Raw genomic sequence first — 15,418 nt, 5'->3', positions numbered from 1 at the left:
ACCAAATGAAAGAATCATCAACCCCCTTAAGCATGCCAACAATGAGAAGGAAATGAAGTTCTCTGGGAGGTAGAGGCATCTAGTGGTTGGTTCCTCAGTGTATTGCCTTTTCTTTCCTTATCCAATAATCCCAATTTATAATTCAGTGTCACTAGGATAGGTAATCTGCCTTGTTCTCTATTGTTCCCCAGTCTTGGTCCAGTGTTTGAACCATGATAGATGCTCAATAAACATTTGTTGAATGAATGAATGAATGAATGACACTATCATATCAGTAGGAGCAGTAGTAAAAGGCAGGTTAAGCAAAAGTATTTAGTTTGGATCTTGACTGATAAAGCAACTAATTCAAATTGGCTAACTACTTTGAAACGTTCCATAAAACAGAGTAATGTGTTCCACTAACACCTAAACAATTGCCATATCTTTAATGATTAAAAGCAAATAGTGAAATAGTGCTTATTAGCCCCCAATATATACATATATCTCTCTATATATTATGTATAATTATTCTCACACTACTGTATACTATTCCAGATAATTTAAATTTTAAAAAGGTTTTATTATTCTCCACATTTAAATGCTGACCAGCAACAATAATTACTTGCATAACAAATTTCAGAAATTTTCATTTACTTATCAATGGATAATTCACTCTAAAAATTACAAGAATATTGTTTTCTATTTGAACATTAACAGCAAGATACAGAACTATATTTAAACAGTTTTGACTTAAACAAGGACATCACTCTCCTAAAACTGCCATACTTTGGATTACAAAATGAAACATGAACTTATATAAATATTTTGAAGTATTAGATTTTATTCCTAAAAATTAAGTATAACTTCCATATACAATTACAGTTGCTTCAGATTTTGAAAAGTGATTTGAAAAATCATGAGGTGAGGCATTTAGCATTTAGATGCTATTTCTGTATCACATAACCTATTAATAAATGAACAGAAAAGTATTTTTCATTTAGCATTGAGTACTACAATTTGAGGAGAATAAGCTAATAACTTTCTATCCTTACAGTGAATTAGGTAATTCAGGGTATTTCTCTCTTCTGAAACCAACAGAAGCAGGAGGCAAAAGATGGCAGCAGTGAGTCGTTCCAAAATCTAACGTTACACATTTTACTTTTTTTCAATATTATTTAATTGTGAATTTAATATTATCTTAAGTTACAAATTATTTTAGGAAAATAGGACTCATAAATGTTCCAGTGAGGCCTGGCACACAGCAAATTAAATCGCAGTAGCCCACGGCATCATTGCCACCTCAAATATCCACCTTCCCCTACCCCCAAAAGAGTCTGAAGGCACTAACTATGGGTCCTTCCCACAGCTCATGTTTAGTAAATAGGATTTGCCATTGCTCATATCAAAAAGGAATAAAAAAACTTTTAGGACATTATTTTCTTAACCTACATAGGCATTAAAGACATTTTCTGAGGATAGTAATATCTTTACATCTACTTTTAATTTTAACCCCAAAATCAAATGACCTTCCCTCAAAGAGCAACTCTTCTCCAACTTTTTGAGTTAAAAGATGCAAAACTGTCCAAAGTCAAAGTGGAAATGAAGAGCATCTTTTAAAATATAATGTGTCCTAATGCACACAGTGCTGCTAATTGGTCTTGTACCAAGTTCTCAACATAATTGAACAGCCTTTCTGAGACCTAAAAGGAAATATACAGTTCAACATGTGCTGACAAATGGCACTGCAGTGTCATAGGACGAATAAGGAAGAAGGGTGATTTTAATATCCAACTGGCTTTAAGACCTGCAGCCAAGCTGGAGAACTACTTTTGGAGGTGAGGTCAAGTTTGTATGGGCACTTACAGCCCACCCCCCCAACCCCAGCCTTCCCCAGGAGATTAAAAGTGAACATTTGCACAGCTGTCAAGAGTTCATGCTTAATCTACTGCTTTGTGCATTTAATTAGACCTATTTAGCCCACCTAAAACTTTACTCTTTAAATTATATTTTAACTTACTCCAAACCACAATAGAAAATAGTCCAGAATTATTGTGCTTTTTAAAATTGCTGAATAATCTCTCTGACACAAAATAGAAGCACATTGTTACTGAAAATCATAGGCCCCCAAATCCCTTATATTAGAATTTCCTGTTAATCTGTCTTAGAAACAGGCTCTGGGAAGGAGCAGGATGGGGGGTGGGGGAGAAGATCACAGCCTCAGACCATTTGGGATCTACAGCCAGAGAAGATGAGCTGGCGGCTTGATTAGGAGCATTTGCCCTGGCCCCTGGACAAGCCGAGCTCAGCCTGCCAACGTCTTGTAAATGCAGCAGGGGTGAGCTGTGTCATGACTCTTGAAACAGAGGAACACGCGGTGAAGGCTCAGAGGGCTTGGTTGACGCATGCCAAGGGTCTTGTTTTCCAACAAGACTCTCAATAGGGTGATTCTACTTGTCTGGTTTTCACAGTAAAGGCACACGGAAAAGTCCTCATGGGGTAAATGGGCTGGAAAACCATCAGTTGACATGGAAAAACAATCTGAAAATGAAGAACGCAATGCTGGATCATTATGGGGACCAACAGGTATTTCCATTTTAACCTGGGAAATGGGTCAAAAGAGGAGGAAGAGGAAGTCACCAAGTCCTGAAGAAGACCAAGAAAAAGAAGGAAATGGAGCTCAGGAGAATGAGGGGAACTTATTACAATCTATTCAAGTTCCAGATGGGACAAGGGTCACTGCTCAGGAATTAGATATATATTCCAGATTCAGTCAGAATGGTTTTGCTTAAGAAAGTCTCCCCCTCCGAAAAACATATGCTTAACTTTTAAAAAACATTTAAAATATATATTTAGTGTCTTAAAAATATCTTAAAATTATGGAGACCCTGGGAACACTGGGCAGGCACCCTGGACAGCCTTCTCAGAGAGATGTGTAGCCTTCTTTGCTCTAGAACCACAGTATTTGAAAGAACCTCCACTTCCAGCCTCCAGAGTGCAAGTCCAGACTGCTTCCCCACCCGAAGCTATTCTAGAACCCTTTCCACCCCTGCCCTTTTGTTTGCAGGCTGACACCGGCCCCGCCGGCATAAACTGACAGCGGCTTGCAAGCGAACGAAGGAACCGGCCCTTTGAAGGGTTCCATCCCTTCCCCGGATCGCTTCCAGCTTTCGCGTGCCTCCCCAGCATCCACTCAGGTCTGGTCCAGGGTGTGCGTTCCCCAGGATGCAGGGCCCTCTCCCAACCCTGGGCCTCCTCCCTTCTCTCCTGCAGCTGCTGCTGCTGTTGCGAAAACCAGAAGTGGAATGCGCACGCCGAAGCGCCGCGCTCTCGCGGCGACACTGGGCATGCTCGGCACCCAGGGCAGGTTTCTGCGGCGGGGCGGACGCTGCCTCAGTAGCCGGGCGCACGAGGCGGCCGCCGAGGCATAGGTGGAGGCTGAGGAGGAGCCTCGCCCTCGGCGGCAGCGGCGGCGGCGGCAGCCGCGCAGGTGGCGGGGGCCGCGGGGCGCACTGGGCGAGCGCACAGCGCCGGGCGCCCGCGGCGGCCCCAGGCTCGCGCCCGCGGCGGCAGCTGGCCGAGCCGAGCGCCGGGCGCGGCGGCGACAGCGGCAGCGGCGGCTGCTCTCCAGCCCGGCCGGCGGCGCCCGGAGCCCGCGAAGCCCGCGGAGCCCTCGGAGCGCGCGGGAGCCGGGCAGGGGGCGCTGCGCTCGGCGCGCTCGGAGGGGCCGGGGCCGGGCGCCGCGCCCTCGCGTCGGGTGCCGCCTCTCGCCCGCGGCGCTCGCCCCTGCTGCCCGCCGGCTGCGCCTGTCCCGCGGCTACGCTCAGACAACAAAAGCGGAGGATGCTGCAGTTGGGCAAGGTCAGGACCTTGCCCTGAAGCCGGGCGGCGGCGCGCTCGCCTTTCCCCGGACTGAGGAGCTGTCCCTGGCGGCGGGTGCATGTTCGCCAGGAAGCAGTCGGGCGCCGCGCCGTTGGGTGAGTTGCCTTTGCTGGGCTGGCGGGGCCAGGCGTATCCTCCTCCTGGGCGTCGTCGTCTTGGTCGTCGTCGTTCTCCCCGCCGCCCGGGGGGGGGGGGGGGGTTGGTTCGCGGCTCCGGGCCGGCTGGCGGCGGCGACGGCTGCTGCGCGGTCCTGCCTGCCAGGGGAGAGGACCGCGATCGCGCCCGGTCCGCTCTCGGAAGGCGGCTGTGGTCGGGAACGGGGTCCAGGGTTAGTGCCTTTCTCGGAGCGGTTACCAAGTGGCTTCTCTGCGTGCTCTCCCTCCCTGCCCACCTAGCTCCCCCGGAGGAGGCGTATATAGGGCAACACCAACAAGGCTCCAGAACCTACCCGTTGCATTCATGACGTCCCTAATCTACGGGAGAAGACGGGGTGGGGGTGGGGAGGACTTCCCTCCAGGCTTTCGCCCTTATGCTCAATGTCATTACGATGTTTGGCTAGAACAAAATGGAAATACTTAGTCATATGCGTCTGGGGCCGTTCCTTCAGCTTCCCGCTGCTTGCCAGACCGTGAGCCCCTTTGGTCTATATTTAGCGGTTTCCGAGGAAGCATTTTCAGCTGGATTCACAGGTTTCGGGGGCATCTGCGTCCTGACAATAGATAGCCAGGCTCTGGAAAGCGCCGCCTGAATCCAGGTTTGGAAAGCCGTGCATGTGTACAGGAGGTAGGCGATGCGATGTTTGGGTGATCGGTAATTAATGGCTGAAAGCAGAGCTGCTTCGCTTTTCTCCCGACCTTCCTCTTATTCGGGCGTGTAATGTGTTTGCACGGTTTGCTGCTCGGCGGGTTCCAGCCCTCCGTTCTGAATTGTCACTACTGAGGTGGTGTAGCCTTCCAGGTCTGTGTGGTGGGCAAACAGGGTTTCGGGTGTTTGCATGGGTTACCGCAAAGAAGAGTTACTTCCAAGATGCCTGAAGTTGCGTTTCATTGTAAATATGGGTATATAGGAGGATGCAGAGAGAAAGAGGGACAGTTTCAGGTTTTAAGGTGTTTTTTTTTCCCTCCCTTCTTCGTGTGCATCAGTTGAAGTGATCTGGTTTGCTTTGGCTCTGGATATTATGAAAATGCGTGGCTAATGCTCGCATGCAAGTATGTTGGTTGGGATAAAGGATGTCAGTGGCAGGCCTGCCGCACATAGATTTTCACTTTTAGTGACTATGGGACTAATAATTAAGGGGCTTGACATTTTCCGCAGTGACTTCCATGAAAGTAGGGAGATGTTGGAAACTATCTGGGAGTTATCCTGTTGTGCATCTTCCCATCGGCAACCCAACCCAGTCCATTTCTTTGCTGTTAGTGATTCACCTGCATGTTTAAAAGGCTTCAGAGCCGCGCCACTTCTGAAAATCCCATGGCGGAGTGTTTGACATGACTCATATCAAATTACAGGGATGAACCTGTGCATAATTTTGGGTGTTTGTTCTATGGGAAGTATTACAAATAGAGGCGGCATCCTCCTCCTCTGTGCTTTAATCTGCTGTAAAATATCTTTGTGTGTGTGTGGCTAACAGATCTTTCCACCTCCAAGTCCATTGTTAATGTTGTTGACAAAAACGTTAAGTGGCATCATTACTAGTCTGTGAATTATCAGGTTTTCAGGTCTTGCAAGATTACATTCAGAGTTATGTGTTGAAATTTGGGAGGCATAATTATATTGAGAACAAGTCAGCATTGCAGAATGACAGGCAAGGTCTATGAGGCTTGCATTTTTTGGAGCAGTTAACTATCCAGTGTGATTAGTTTGACTAGTATTACTTTAGGTTCACCTTATCAGAGAACTTTCCAAGAGCACTTTGAGTACACTGTTGTGCTTGATGCATTGTTCTTTCACAAAACATCTTTTTACAAAGAGGCCTTGGAGGAAGTAGACGTGCATTTCTCACTTTCCTTTTTGATTTTTTTTTTTTGGGGGGGGGTCTGGTGTTTCAGTTTGAACTGATGCTTGAGAAACTGGTCCCTAGTACTGTGTGCCCAAGTGTGCATCAAGAGAGTAGCTCTGGGCATAAGGGAAAAAACTGCATGATTTGTCTGTGTGGGTTTTATATTATACTGTGGATTACAAAAGATAGTATCTGATTAAATGGCAGTTGTAGGGAGTACTTGGGGTGGTTACTCCAAAAAATTTGTTATTATCTTGCAGAAAGGAGTTATTTAATTTGGTGTATGTTTGTGTAATTATAGAACCTACTCATTTTAGATGTCACTAATATTTTCACTGTAATAAAAGTCATGTATTGTCAAATGGCAGTATTTCCACCAACTTCACATCTTTCATAAGAGAATACAAGCTGTTTTTCCTCCCCATGAAAAAATTCATCATAAGAATAAAATGATAGTTAATGGGTATTAGTTGAACAATGTAGTTTATAGCTTGTTAGATGATTTCTAAGCATAACATCACTTTCACAATGGCCTCTACAATTAAAAAAAACGACAGTAAAGTATTCTCAAACATAACATTAATTTTGGCAACTAAGTGAAGATGCTGTGCCTTTTCTGAAAATTTTATAGAACATATTATTTTCTGGTGTGCCTTACCAAAGTCCTCTTTCTTATGGCTTGTGTTTATGTGGAACTGAAGAATTTTTGCAGAGTGATTTCATCAGGTGGTTCTTTTGCACAAATACAGTAAAGTTTTGTTTAAAATAATATGATTTCATTTGGTAGTCCATAACATTAGGTACACTTTATATGGATTAATAAAGCTAGTTGTAACAAGGCAGGTAAACTAAATAAAGCACAGTTACAACACCTCGAACTTCTAAAAGTATATTTTTCCCTTTATGTTTACTGACAGACCTGGAAACATCCGTCTTTGGTTGTTTCCCCATGTGAACATTATTTTCACTTTCGTAGTAGAGAATTGATGATTCTGTTTCAGTCTTCCTGGTGTAATCTGTTTCAAATGATTCCATATGGTTAGGAAGGCTGACACTTGAATACCGTATTTGAGACAATGAGTACATATCATGAGTAGACTCCTGGGAAGGCAACTGTGGCTCAGTGGCAGAGTTCTTACTTACCATACCAGAGACCTGGGTTCATTTCCCAGTGTCTGCCGCTGTTAAATAAATTAATAATAATAATAATAAAGGGTAGACTGCCAGTTATTTTTAAATACAGTTCTGCAGACTGAGGTGTGGTACGGTGGGTCTTTGCTGGCTGAGTTACAGGTCAGAAATGAATTCTTCATTTGACTCCCACCATAGATTTTAGAATCCATATTCCAAAGGTATTCTGAGGGCCATGGCACTTTGATGCCTGTGTGATCACTGTTATATGGTTGCATGTGGAAAGTTAATTTGAGTGGGAACAGTTCATGACACCTGTTGCTAGCTTCAAGTCTATCTGATTATATGCCAAAGTAACAGGTTTTTATATTAACATAAAATATTAAACATGTCATAGATAAATAGTTCCTATCATATTGACTGCCAATTCAGGCTACTGATGAATAAACTGCCAGTTTGGGTGTAATGACTCCAATTATATTCATAAACAGTACTTCTAACACCGGAAACTCACTGCGATATTTTATCATCCTGTGCTTTTGCTCCGTTAATAATATCCGCACTCCAAAATGTGTAGTTATGACACCCACCACTTGATCACATACCACTTCAGTGTAATTTCAAGCTCCGTATTGTGGTTAATTGATGTGTAGGAAATGTCTAGGCTATATTAGGATTCTGAAATTATGCTCTGTATCAATTAGTTTTTGACAAATTGGAAATAATGACCAAATAGGTGAAACAATGCTTCTTAAAAGCTTTCCATCTTAGACAAATATTCACCTGTGTTTCTCAGTGAAAAAGAGTCCTGAAAAGTGATCTGTAAAGTGAATTACATATATAGAAACTCATTATTCATCAATTGCCCATTCATCTTCAGAAATATATTTCTACAGAAAAGTTGGGCTCTGCCCTATATGAGTGACCTTAGAATGGAATGTTCTTTAGATTCTCCTTCTGGTGGGTGCAAAGATGTGGAAAGAGCACTGGCTTTGGATGGATCCCAGCTGTGTCACCTCTTGCCTGTGTGATCCTCAGCGTGTTTTAACAGTTTCTTTATCTGTTTAATAGGTATTATAAGGCAGAATGTCTCAACAGACTGTTTCAAGGATCAGTGGTTGTTTATACAGATGCAAGAGATACATATATACCGATTAGATGGATACTTATGATTCGTATTTATATTATTAAATTGATTATATAGGCTACTTTCCTCCTTAACAAAGACTATTAAATAGATACACTGTCTTTGGCCCTGCTGTAATGTTATTTTGTTCTACAGATTTGTATATAATATAGGCCAAATTTTCTACTCTGAAACATACTAATCGTTTTCTTAAAATGTAAAATAGTGAAGCTAAAAGAGAAGCAATTTTTTTCTCCTAACACAATATTTAAAAAAAGATTCTAATCTAATTGTCGGAAATTGTGAAAGTTTGATATTCTGTATTCGTTATATTATTCACTTGACTATAATGAAATTTTCTACATAGACTAAGATTGTACAAAGAATATAGTCAGGTTAATGAACATCCCTTTCTGAGAAGTCAAATATTAAACAAAGTTCAAAGTCATGGAGCATGAATCCTTTCATAGTGTCATGACAAAGCAGAAAAAGAAACCTTAAACAGTGAATTTTTTTTATGTAAGGAGACGACCCATCTATCCCTCTCAATCAAAATCTAGTCCTGGGTGGGAAAAGAGGCTAAAAAAAAAGTGTGTCCATTGGTACCTTTTGTGAAAGTAAATGGTCATTTTCGCTTTCATTTCACTCTTAATATTTTTGGTGGAGACACAAAAGTGCAAACGCCTCTGGGTTGATTTATGCTCAGTTCCTGCTGGAGGATGAATATAATCGTTACAATAATGTCCATAGCACTTTAATGTATTTTAGAATTTGTTATAGAATGTGACCTGTATAACAAGAGACTAATTTGTCTTGAGTTAGAAAAACATTTTGACAATAAATGCGGTTATTTATATTCAAATTTATGTGTTGTTGTGGGAACTGCCAATTATAAGTTACCAGAGTAAAATGCACGTTATAATAAAAGACCTGCCTGTTTTTTCGATCAAAGTAAGAGGCTTATTAGTCAATACTTTTTCATTGGTTAAATAAATAAGTGAGTCAAAATTGCAACATGTTTGAATAATACTTGAGTAAATAGATTGGTTATTTTATGGCGCTTGGTGTTAGGGAAAAGTTAATTTTATCATTAAAAATACAATAAATTCGTTCTTCTGCATAAGAAAAGGCTGGAGTTTTCTCAAGAACTTTTTTGCTTAGTGATAACCACAAGTGTCCTTAGAAAATAGATTCAACAGATGTATATTAAGAAAAGTGCCATTTATATGCATATTTCAATACAGTTTACCAGGGCTTTTTGGTTCAGGGTATTCTTCATGATCCTGTAGTGCTAATTGTATTGTAGCTTCTCATTTACATGAGCAAAACATAACTCACAGAAGGGTATTTTTACCTTAAAATTATAAAATTTGCTAAGATATGGATTGTTGGAGTCTTTAAGGAACTCACTACACATCAGTCCCTCTTCCCCTCGGTACAGATAGGTAGGGAAATTGGTGGGGTGGGCAGGGAGGGAGAAAGAGAAAGGAATGGCTATCTTGGATGAAAATATCAGAGTATCAGTTTTGTTTGGCCACAGCTTGTTGAGACAGTCAAGTGCCATCCAGGCCCTTGGCCTACCCTTGCCACCCCCCCCCCCCCCACCACCACCACAGGGACAGAGCCACTGGAGTCCAACCCCTTGTTCTCTGCAGGCAGGAAGAAGGTGGGAGCAGCAGGTTCATCTTGTGTTTGCTTCTGGGGCAGAGCAATGAGGGGCTGGAGGGAGGCCAGCAGTGTTATGCTCATTAAGTTCCCTTCACTGGAAGAAAACATCCGAGTGAGAAAGAGCAGTTCCGCCACTGACGTGGTTTAGGAAGCATTCTGATTAAGAATTCTAGATAGAGTAGCTTTCGCTACTCTATCTAGAATTTCGCAGTCCTTAGCTTAGTAGTTGAATTCTTTAAGTATTTTATGGCATTTTGACACTGTATCAGGAACCATCAAGGGAGAGTCTAATGCCCTGGCTGATTTATGGAGAGTATGGTCCATGAAGTCCAACTGATTTATGGATTGCCAACTTTAAAATAACTCACTCTCAGTGTTTCTTCCCTGCTCCCCATATTTGTGTTTGACTGCTCATGATTGGATGGCCTTCTCAAATGGTGAGAATTGGGCATAAAAAGGACAGTGTCATAATCCACTTTCCTAAACCATATATAAATGTTGATCCCTGCTGGCTGTTATCAATAGAACTTTCTACCTTGGTGTAGATAATTAGAGTCAGGCTGTTGTTTAATGATTTACTTTTTAATAGGAGCCATAATTGATACAGTCAAGAAAGATAAAAGCAATTGAATTACTGAACAGATAATTATGCTTTATTTGACTCCGAACATGATGACTCAACCTATATGTGCTAATTTCTTAAAATAAATGTTGTTTTTCTTTATCATCTATCATATATACTTTCAGAGTAAAATGGCAGTCATTACCTTTAGTGGCACAAAATAATTTAATGTCCAGGAAGAACAACATTTGTGGAAGCAAGCAAAGTCACTCAAACATAACAGAGCCAGATTTCAGTCCTCTGTCTCTAACATGGTCTTTGTTAGTGCTGAACATGGTTCTTGAACTCAGGAAGAAATGCTCACGCTGAGGAAGAGTTCTCCAGAAAGGCAGGTGGGTGAGATGGTGAAATCATGTTACCTTCCACAGTGCTTGGGAATGAAATAGTGTTACCATCTCCCAGGACCTGGCAGGTGGTGCAGGAAGACTGGGATTTGTTGCATGTGAGTAAGTGTTTATTGGGTGGCTCGAGTTAGGTTGGAAAAGAGTAAGAATGTTATATCCATAGTAGGTACAAAGATACTGGATGGAACCTCTCTCTACAGGAATATTATGCAACTATGAGTTAGTTTTTCAAAGAACAATTAATTATATGGGAAATGGTATCTAAGGTTAAGAAGAAAAGCTTGGCAAAAATTAACTTTTAACTATAATGCCCAGAACACATGCACATCATGTACACACTTGCACACACATGCAAATCAGTGTTTAATGCAGGGTTTCGTGGGTTTCTTTTTATATTAATTTTATCCAGCTAATACATCGGAGTTTAATATATATAGCATCTCTGCACAGGATTTCATAAAGCAGCTTGTCTGTAAATTATTGAAAACACATATATTTTGTGTGAGCTAAATCTCGTTAATTATCTAAATGCATGATCTAAAGTTAACAAGATTCATTCTTCATTGCATAAATGTTACACATATTCTAGTCAGTGCCATACTTGGGTTTTCTCTGTTTAAATTTACATGTATTGAGTTAGCTTAACAAGTTGGTATTTTCTGGAGCACTCATATTAGTGAAATGCTTTTCTCTTTTTTGAACTGTTTATTTTTTTTCTGTTTTTAAAAGTACTGCACGCTCATTAAAGGTTAGAAAATACAGAAATGATAGCAATAAATTAAAATCCACACATGCTCTCAAGCCCCAGAAAAGACTGATTTTTAGCGGAAATGCTAATCCATGTATTTTTAAATTGAGAGGATTTCTTGTGTTCTGTTTTGTTACCTTTACCTTTTTTTTTACCACATAAGTCTGTTTTTCTCATTTAATTAATTTTCATTTTTAATGTCTGTCTTCCATGCCTTTATGTACTAATCGTTTAACAGTACTCCATTTGAAAAGATTTATGTCATTTTCATTTTGTTGGCAGTACCTGTGATGCTGTGATTAAGAGACTGATGGCTAAATAGATTTCATCAAGTTATTTGCTCAGGAATACTTCCGAGAACTGGATATCTCCAAGGCCGTTGATACATGTTGTCAAATTGTTCCCTGGAAAAGCTACATAATTTATATTTCACTTAGCAAGGCTTAAGTGTGCCAATTTTTCCATGATTTCAATAACACTGGGAATTGTAATTTAAAAAAAAGAACTTACAGTTGATTGGATAAAAATTCCTGTGGTTTAATTAGCTTCTCTTTGTATATTGCTGAGGTTAAATATTTCATAACTTTATTACCCACTCCTAATTCTTTTTTGAATTGTCTTTTCATATCTTCTGTACGTTTCTCAATTGGCCTATTTGCCTTTCTTTTTGTTTTTTTTAATTTATTTATATTGTGTGTAGTAATTACTTTGGCCTTTGTCATTTTTAACATAGTCTTCATTTTATTTTGAATTTCATTTTGAAAACCCAGTTGTAAAGCTTGTAGTTAAATCTATCCATTTTCCCTAGGGGGATTTCTTCCTTGAAGGAAAACTTTTATTGCTTACTGACTTTATGTACCTCAGTAGAAAATACAGCGATGCAGCAAATGCTTGAGAGAATATCTTGGGTTGTATCTCAGCTTGACCGAGTTCCTTTCCCAATCTTCCTGGTTTTTAGCAAGTGGATCAGTTACTACTGAATGTCATTGTCGATAGAGAGGAAGTAATAATTCCTGTGTCATTACATTGTGTGAGAGCTTATTAAGAGACTATGTTCTAAAAATACTGAGCAGAGCATCTTCTGGTATTAGTGAGCATTTAAAAACATTAGCTCATTCTATTGTTAAATAATAAAGATGACATATCCTTTCCTCTAGTTCTGACTTTTGCTTTCCCTCCGTGAAATGTCACGGAGGCACCTCTGCGTGGAGAGGCAGGGTTTTAGGGGCGGTTTGTGCTCACAGGGGAAGCTCTGTGTCTGCGTCACTCTGTGACTTCTGGCGGTGCCTTACTTCTCAGAATGTTCCAAGTTCATTGGGAAGAGTAAGGCTGGATACCATTAGTAGGTAAATAGATGATTTTTTTTTTTCATTGCCTGCCATATGTGCAGTTCCCCTTTCCCTCTGGTCTCTTAGGGCCATGCTTTGCCCTCCCTTCTAAGTCTGATAATGGCAATCCATCTTTCTTATCATTGTTTTAGTTGCTATAGCAAATGCCATCGACTGGGTGGCTTAAGCATTGCAGGTAATTATTGTCTCAGTTCAGAAGCTGGCAGTCCAGCCTCAGGGTGCCAGTAGGATCCTGCCTTTTTTCTTATGCCTGTGGCGTCCCGGTGGCAGACTTGCTGGCCATCCAGAGCATAGTCTCAGAACTCCCTTCACCTGGCCACCTGCCTTCTGTCTCTTCCTCCTGCTCCTCCTGTTCCCGAAATTTCTCTGCTTCTAAGGACTCCAGCCATAGAGAATGAACCCCCCCCCCCCCCACCGCCCCGATTCAGGTTGGCTTCATCTTAACAAAAATTTCTTTGGAGATCCTTTCAAAAAATGAGTTTATCCACAGGATCTTGGTTTGGGACTTGAACATGACTTTGTGGAGGACATGATTCAATCCACAATGGCCATCAGTCTCTCGGAATGCAGACCCATAATTGGCAGGTAGTAAACACTCAGTAGTTTTTAGCTAAATGGATACTTCTGTTTTCATTGTCAAAAAGGATTCATGAACTAAGGTTGGTTTGTTTGCTTTAGGTTTTCTGTGGACTCTGGGGCACTCTGGAGGTAGCCCTGGGTTGGGAATTCAGAGCTCCAGAATCTAAACTGTGCTTAGCACTAGCGTTCTCATGTGACCTTGCACCTATTTACTCCTCAGGATTAAAACCCACAGGGTTCTTTGACTGTGATGCCATAGTTCATGTGAGAATGTTTTGGGAAGCATAATCATAATGAACCTTTTAAAATAAATTCTATTCCTTGGAACTCTTGAAGCCCTTCAAACATTGGATACATTTCTTTTTATACAAAAAGAGATAGAGTTAGTGTCCAAAGTTTTTCTTGTCTGTAATCGTAAATATCTGACCCCCATTACCAGTATGGTTATAAAATGTCCAGTCCCATATGTTGGTAAAGATCTGCTACGTTCCAGGCCACTGGCCATCACCTAAAGGGAAAATTCTCCTTTATCTATCATTGGAAGTAAATTCCTTCTATTCTTTATACCACTTTAAAAATCAGAAATTGTTCCAATTTGGCTCAAAAAGAGTTCCCTCTAAATTTTCTTTCTTTCGTTTTTTTTTTTAACACAGATATGTTGCTGCTTCAAGAAGGGGAATAGTGTTCCTTGGAGAGAGATGTCTGTAGAAATGTCCCCAGAATATTATTTTCTCCCCTGGTGGGCTGCTGAGTCTGGCGCCTGGGAGATTTTATCAGAACAGTTTTAGATGTGTGAACAGTAGCTGGCTTCCATTTTTTGAACATATTTCCTTAAATACTTTTGACAGAATTTCAGAGAAATCTTATCACTGTGACTGTGGTCTACCAATAGGCAGAAACCATGATAAGCTACAAAAATGTAATCGGTGTCCTGTTCTCAAAATTGTGAAGGATGGACAGAAGGGAAGTTAAAATCTCTCATTCATGATGTTACCTAGAAAGTATCGAAGTTTTAGGCTCTCTAGCGGAGATGCTAATCATGCTGAGAACGATTTCAGGTGTGGTCTTTTTTTCTTACAAATCTTCGTCGTCTCTTCTGTCCTTTGGGGCAGTCTGCAGTTTACATTGCGCAGCGATCCTGTATTTCTTGTTTCAGCAGTTGAGGGGGTTTATGGTGTGTACATGGACCCAAGTTAGATGTAGAGTGTTCAGGTGAGGGGATTGGGGCAAGAGGGTGGCAGGGGTAAATTTATGCTTCTGGTGACATCCTGGCTTTCTCTCTAACAGCCTGTGGGCACAGAAGCCACTGGTGGGCTCTGTTACAGGGAGTGGGAGTCTGGTAATACTTGGTAAGATGTACAGAACCATAAAAAAAATGGGAAGTTCAGAGCAGGGAGCTCAAACTAGTTTTGCAACAGAACTTTTATGATGGGCTGGTCAATGATTCATTGATTTATCCATTCATTCAATACACTGGGCTGAATACAAGTTTCAAAGAAATAAACTGTAAAGAGTAGCCAAGAGCCTGCTCTGGGTATGCCCCTCCAGGGCTGGGTGTTCCAACCCCTTCTAATTGAGCTGGCCCTTTCCCTAGTAGATGAGAAGCTACTTTTGTTCTTTTCAAACCTGGCTTCCCTTTTTCTCTCCTTTAAATAACACCGCTCAGGATGCTGTGCAGCTTTATTTCTTTCCACAAGTAGGAAATCCGTCCCTTTCTCCTGTGTGCCAGACCTATCGAAATGCGTCCATTGCCTCAAGGACCCAGGATCTTTCATTGTTAAACATAAATACTTTACATTTATGCAGTATAATAATGAGTGCATGTGACTTCCTACTGGCCTCAGAAATTATGCCTTTGACAATGACACTGTTCTACCTTGCAGAACAGGAGGTGACGTGGAGCTGCGAGTGGGACAGCAGCGTGACAGAGCTTAGGAACGTGTCCTCGTGAATTGAACAGGGTGTGAGAGGAAATATAGGCAAAGCTACTCCTT

General features: G+C 41.3%; 1 protein-coding gene across 1 annotated transcript in view; it reads left to right on the top strand.

Annotated features, from left to right (window-relative positions):
- The first annotated feature begins 3,813 nt into the window (after positions 1-3,813).
- The window catches only part of CTNND2 (catenin delta 2), a 990,776-nt gene continuing 979,171 nt past the window's right edge, over positions 3,814-15,418 (top strand). The window contains exon 1 of the mRNA XM_077116860.1: positions 3,814-3,953. Coding sequence (XP_076972975.1) covers positions 3,917-3,953 — 37 coding nt within the window. The 5' untranslated portion in view covers positions 3,814-3,916. The remainder of the gene's footprint in view (positions 3,954-15,418) is intronic.

This window comes from Tamandua tetradactyla, chromosome 9 (genome assembly GCF_023851605.1).
Source record: "Tamandua tetradactyla isolate mTamTet1 chromosome 9, mTamTet1.pri, whole genome shotgun sequence".
Taxonomy (NCBI): domain Eukaryota; kingdom Metazoa; phylum Chordata; class Mammalia; order Pilosa; family Myrmecophagidae; genus Tamandua; species Tamandua tetradactyla.
Note: the sequence above shows the minus strand (reverse complement) of the source record. Positions and strands in the feature narration are given on the sequence as shown.